General features: G+C 59.5%; 1 protein-coding gene across 2 annotated transcripts; it reads right to left on the bottom strand.

Annotated features, from left to right (window-relative positions):
- Nucleotides 1-3,337: 3,337 nt before the first annotated feature.
- On the bottom strand, nucleotides 3,338-5,516 carry GAST (gastrin). 2 transcript variants are annotated; one of them, XM_055133510.1, is made up of 3 exons: nucleotides 4,537-5,516; nucleotides 3,548-3,748; nucleotides 3,338-3,458 (listed from the first exon to the last, which is right to left on the bottom strand). In XM_055133510.1, the coding sequence occupies exons 2-3, from the start codon at nucleotides 3,741-3,743 to the stop codon at nucleotides 3,358-3,360; spliced, it is 297 nt and encodes a 98-aa protein (XP_054989485.1). In that variant the 5' UTR covers nucleotides 3,744-3,748; nucleotides 4,537-5,516; the 3' UTR covers nucleotides 3,338-3,357. The 2 variants fall into 2 exon arrangements, with proteins under 2 accessions (XP_054989485.1, XP_004608823.2); XM_004608766.2 differs by having other exon boundaries at nucleotides 3,548-5,516.

Here is a 5,516-nt window from a genome sequence, read left to right as displayed (position 1 = left end):
CTGCGGGCTAGTGTGAATGTTTGGTGATGATGGGGTGGGATGTGACCCCTGCTGGTCTGGTCTCTGCAGAGGGCAGGATGTGGGGGTGTCTGGGTGATGTGAGTGGTCATCGTGATGTAGGGAGGAAGGTTAGAGAAGGGCCCCCCACATCATGGCAGTGACATGTCTGGGAAGTAATAAAGCCACCAGTCCTAAGGCTGACCCACCTTGTGGATACGGAAAGCAAGACCCAAGAAGACCTTCTCGAGAAGCAGACGCTGAGACTGGACCCCTCCCTACAGAAAGGGCCTGAAGGGAACTACTCTAGAACCCCCAATTCCTTCATTTAATTCAATTAACCCTTAGCTAGCCCAGATCAGAGAAGGCTGGACCCACCCCTGAGAGAAGATCCAGCAGGAACAAAGCTCAAGAAAAGGAGTTTCGGGGCTGGAGTGATAGCACAGCAGGTAGGGCTTTTGCCTTGCACATGGCCGACCTGGGTTTGATTCCCAGCATCCCATTTGGTCCGCCGAGCACCGCCAGGGGTAATTCCTGAGTGCAGAGCTAGGAGTAACCCCTGTGCATCACCGGGTGTGATGCAAAAGAAAAAAAAAAGAAAAGGAATTTCAAAGACCATTTCCAACTCTACTGCCTTGGAAACAACCCTAGCAACAGACTCTTACCTAGTCTGAAAGCCCCACGTAGGGTAGCTTGGGAAAACCCTATAAAAGCCACTTGAACAAAGGAAGGGCACGCATATGCTGCCCGAGCCTGTGTACTGCTTGTGCCCACGTGGCCAAGCACATGTGGCGCCCGAGCACATGTGCCACCTGCATCTCATTCTTGAGATGTGGACTTTCTTTTTTCTTTTTTTTTTTTTTTGGTTTTTGGGTCACACCCGGCGATGCACAGGAATTACTCCTGGCTCTTCACTCAGGAATTACCCCTGGCGGTGCTCAGGGGACCATATGGGATGCTGGGATTAGAACCCAGGTCAGCCGAGTGCAAGGCAAAAGCCCTACCCTCTGTGCTATCGCTGTGCTATCGCTCCAGCCCTGAGATGTGGACTTTCATGCTTCCATATCTAATGCTGGGGTGTGTGTAGGGGATCTCTCTGCTCTCTCTCTCTCTCTCTCTCTCTCTCTCTCTCTCTCTCTCTCTCTCTCTCTCTCATATTCCCTCCCTCCTCGCCTTCAGAAACCTTCAATAAAATCTGTTTTACTTCACTGCCCATCTAACTTCTGAAATTTCTCTCTGCAAGGCAGGACAAGAACCTGGTAACCCTGGGTAAGGCCTAGGACCCACTCTCCTTTCCTGCAAAGAGCATATCCTCATCCCAACCTGAGCCCGTGGCTCCCAGAAAAATTGGGGAACGGGGATCAACTCCTGTGCCAAGAAGACCAAATGGGGGCTGGAGCGATAGCACAGCAGGTAGGGCATTTGCCTTGCATGCGGCCAACCCGGGTTCGATTCCCAGCATCCCATAAGGTCCCCTGAGCACCGCCAGGAGTAATTCCTGAGTACATGAGCCAGGAGTAACCCCTGTGCATCGCCAGGTGTGACCCAAAAAGAAAAAAAAAAAAAAGAAGAAGAAGACCAAATGGAACTCAGGCATAGCTTGCCAGCCACCTGGTGGGGGGCAGTGGGGGGGCGAGGGGAGAGCGCTTGGCCAATGCCGAGTAGGCGCTCTTCATGGACTTTATCAGTCCTAGTCTTCCCAGCGGCACCCCAGTGGCAGAGGCGGACGGGGAGAAAGCGTCCGTCTCTCTCCTCCCTGCCTCACCTAAGCCATCTGTGGGCCCATCGACTGCAGTAGCTCTGGGCACACTGCTTGGGTTTGGGTGGGAGTGTCTGCCCCCTGGGGAGGGCCAGCGGCAGCTGGGTGCAGGATGGAGAGTCTCGGGCTGTTGGGCGTGGAGGGGCCCGGGGCTCTGTGAGCACTGGCTCCTGGGCCGGGGGATGGCTCATGGGGGCACAGAGAGACTTTCCGAGTCCCCGCTCGTGCAGGCGCTGTGCTGCCCAGTGGGGCAGGGACCCCCACAGGGTTTGAGGCGCTGTGCCTGTGGAGGGGGGTGCCCGGGAGAGGGGTCCCCAGGTGAGCAGGGGAGACAGCAGCCCCAGAACCCTTGTCCGGGTACGAGGCCTGGCGGAGCCCCTGGGGACTTGGGCATGGAGCATGTCCATCAGCAACGGGGGCCGCTGCAGCCCCACACAGCCGGGACAGGAGGGGCCCAGAAAGGCCGGGGGTCCTGTGGGTGGCCCCCCTGGGGTGAGTCGGTGAAAGGTGAGGTTAGGAGAGAGCAGGAGAGGCCCCGAGAGGCAGGAGCGATAGCACAGCGGGTAGGGCATGGTGCCTTGCACACAACCGACCTGGGTTCGATTCCCAGCATCCCACATGGTCCCCTGAGCACCGCCAGGAGTAATTCCTGAGTGCAGAGCCAGGAGTGTGACCCAAAAGAAAAAAAAAAGAAAAGGAGAGGCCCCGAGAGCACCACTCCCATCCTGGGACCACCCCCCTGCCCCCGGCCAGCTTGGACCTTGTCTGTCATTTGCAGAGGCATTTTTGGGGTCCCCCTCAAGGCACCATGGCCCCAATAATTTTTTCCTTTGGGGTTCACCTGAATCTCCACCATCTTTTCTCCTGGGGTCAGGGGTTTGTTGAGGGGGAGGGGTCAGCTTCCTCCCCCACCCCCAGTCCCCAAGGCTTCCCAAAGCTTTTCAACAGAAGCAGCTAAAACGTGATGGGGAAGGGGGTGAAGAAGATGGTGGTTGCCGGGGTCCCCACACTGGACTCTTGGAGGCCCTGAAGACCCCCAACCCTGCCTACACCCCCTGTGCCCGCATCCCAGAGGCTCAGATACTGGCTGTCTCACCATGATGCGTGACTGCCCCTTCCCCCAGGGCCCTCGAGCCCTTCTTCAGGACCACCACATAGGGTGGTGCATGGGGATCTAGAACCTTTGAGAACCTTCTAGAATCCTCTGTACTGGCTGGCCTAGCTCAGGCTGACCAAGCCCAGCCCTGGCCGTGTGCCTCCCATGCCCAATCCACAGCTGTACCCCCACCATCACCCAGGCTGCTTGCTTCCTTGCAGGGGCCCCCCAAGAACATGGGGGGATGCGCCCCAGCCCTTTGAGTCGTTACCCCTCCTACACCTGCAGATCTTCTACAGCTTCACGCATCGGCCTCTGGGGCTCAAGAGAGGAATGAGCCCGAGTCCTTCTCATGAGGGGTGAGGGTGTGTCCCTCTCTCTACTCCCTGCCGTCCCCTGAAGACACCGGGCCCAGCGAAATGCACAGAAGTGAGTTTATTTATTTAGCATCGGACTTCTCAGGGCGTCTTCACGGGAGGGAAGGTGGGGGGGAGGGTGTTGGCCCCTACGGATGAGGGTCGGTGTCCTCGGCGCTGCGCCGGCCGAAGTCCATCCATCCATAGGCCTCCTCTTCCTCCTGCCATGGTGCCTGCTTCTTGGACAGGTCTGCGGGGGCAGAGGGCAGGGGTGAGGGGGAAGGAGTAGTAGGCCCGAGGCGGGCAGTGAGAAGGGAACGGCGGCCCACAGCGCTTTACCTGCCACCTGGTGTGGGGGGCCTTGCAGGTGGGGAGAGGCTGGGCCCAGGGTCTCCCGCCACTGTGCCTCCACGTCCCTGTTGGCCCCTGGCCCCGAGGGTGCGGCCGGCGGCTGGGCGCGGGGCCTCCAAGAAGCTTCGGAGAAGGAGGCCAGCATCAGCGCCGCGATCAGCGTGTGCACGCAGAGAGGCTGCATCTCGGCTGCAGGGAGAGACGGAGGGAGGGCCAGGCTGGAGGACGCTGCCCGGACGCGGCCAGCCGTCCAGAGTCCCGCGCTCACACGTGGGGGGCTCGGAGTTGGGTCTCTGGTGTGACCTGCCTGCTGGCACACCGTGAGGCATAGCCCCGGTGGTCTCCTAAGCATGGCATGCCAACCTCCCCCCCCAAAACCAGGAGTACTGAAAAAGGAAACTGAGGCCTTGGGGGATCTAGACCAATGCTACACTGAAATGAATTCAAGTGAGGCGCTGGAAGGATAGTGCAGTGGGTAAAGCGTTTGTGCTGTATGTGCCCAACCTGGATTTGATCTCCAGCCCGTATAAAGTCCCCTCAGCCCAGCCAGGAGTGATTCCTGAGCACAGAGCTAGGAGTAAGCCCTGAGCTTCACCACCTATGGCCTCAAGACAAAACAACAGAAATGAATTCCAGCGAGGGGCCGGAAAGATGGTTCAATGGGCGGACCCACGTGTTTTGCAAGTAGGAGCTCGGGGTTTGATCCCTGACACTGCATGGTCCCCTGAGCACTGTCAGGAGTGACCCTGGATCACCTCCAGCTGTGGATCCCCAAATAAAGGCATACAAAAAATTAAAAATGAGAAATCATCCCTGCTCCGTGCACAATGTCCAACAGTGGACCCCCCTCTATCCAGTGGTGGATAGAGTGGATGTGGAAAGTTTTTCATGATGGTGCTGTCTAGGACAGGACTGGAGATGGATCCCCAAGAGTCCTGGCTCCCTGTGCCAGCTCCCTTGGACCTCAGTTTTCTCACCAGAGAAATGGGAGAATAGCTGTTGTCCTCTTCGTCTAGGGCTGGAGGGCACCGAGAAAGGGCAGGGCAGGGCTGCTGGAGGGCCAGCTCGGACCTGGACTCAGGACAGAGTCCCCTGCCCTGGGGGACACGGAGCTGGGAGCCCGGGAGCTTGATGATGGGAAGGACCCCCCCACACCGTGCCCAGATGCTCTCACCTGCAGAGCTGGGGTGTGGCTGTCGGTCTGCCGGGGAGCCTCTCTCTGCTCTGCTCTGCTCCCCGCTCCAGTCCAGCCTTATGAAGCCCTCCAGGCCCCTCCCAGCCCGAACGCACCCCCTGCCCTGCCCACTGGGGCCCATCAGTGCTCCTGGAGGGGGCGGGATGAAGATGAGGGGGCGGGATGCTGCTTCCGAGATGAGGGGCTGGGGGCACTCAGGGACTGAGGGCCGGCGGGAGACAAATTCTGGGGGACCGGGACAGGCCCCCACTGTGTCCCCAGGGCCCGAGGCCTGGAGCCCCTCGCTAGCACTGTGTCTAGTGGGGGGAGGGGAGGGGGCAAGCAGCTGGGCGGGGGGGACCCAGTGCCCCCGGATTCAGGCCAGCAGGGCTCTTCTGCCACACCTGGTGTTTGAGGAGGGATCGATGCAGTCTGCAAACAGGACGTGGCCGCTATCAGGAGCAATGGCCCGTGGCTGCCGGCCCTCTGCCGGGCGCCCCAGCCTGGGGCCACGGAGCCCTCCTCAGCCCTGGGGCCGTACCTGTTCACTTGAAGGCCGGTTGCAGCATCTCCTTGTCCCCCCCTAAAGGCTTCCAGATGGGATTTTCTCCTGGGCAATAACGGAGGGGAGGGGATTAGAAAGGGCCACCCCAGATGTGGGTGGAAAGGCCTGGGGGTGCCTCTGCATGAAGAGTTTAGAAGTGGGGTTGGGATCGCCGTCGTATCTCAGAGGAACGGGGGCATTTCCACAAGCAGAAGTGACCACCAGCACCTTACGCTGAC

Source organism: Sorex araneus, chromosome 3 (genome assembly GCF_027595985.1).
Source record: "Sorex araneus isolate mSorAra2 chromosome 3, mSorAra2.pri, whole genome shotgun sequence".
NCBI classification, from domain to species: domain Eukaryota; kingdom Metazoa; phylum Chordata; class Mammalia; order Eulipotyphla; family Soricidae; genus Sorex; species Sorex araneus.
The sequence above is the reverse complement of the archived record's forward strand: the minus strand, read 5'-3'. Positions and strand labels throughout refer to the sequence as shown.

Bases quoted from the DNA above. Each gene is read 5' to 3' on its own strand.
- GAST (XM_004608766.2), bottom strand. From the start codon at position 3,911: ATGCTTAGGAGACCACCGGGGCTATGCCTCACGGTGTGCCAGCAGGCA. The intron at 3,459-3,547 runs GTAAAGCGCTGT...CTGCCCCCGCAG, and splicing joins CCCCCCACACCAGGTGGCAG to ACCTGTCCAAGAAGCAGGCA.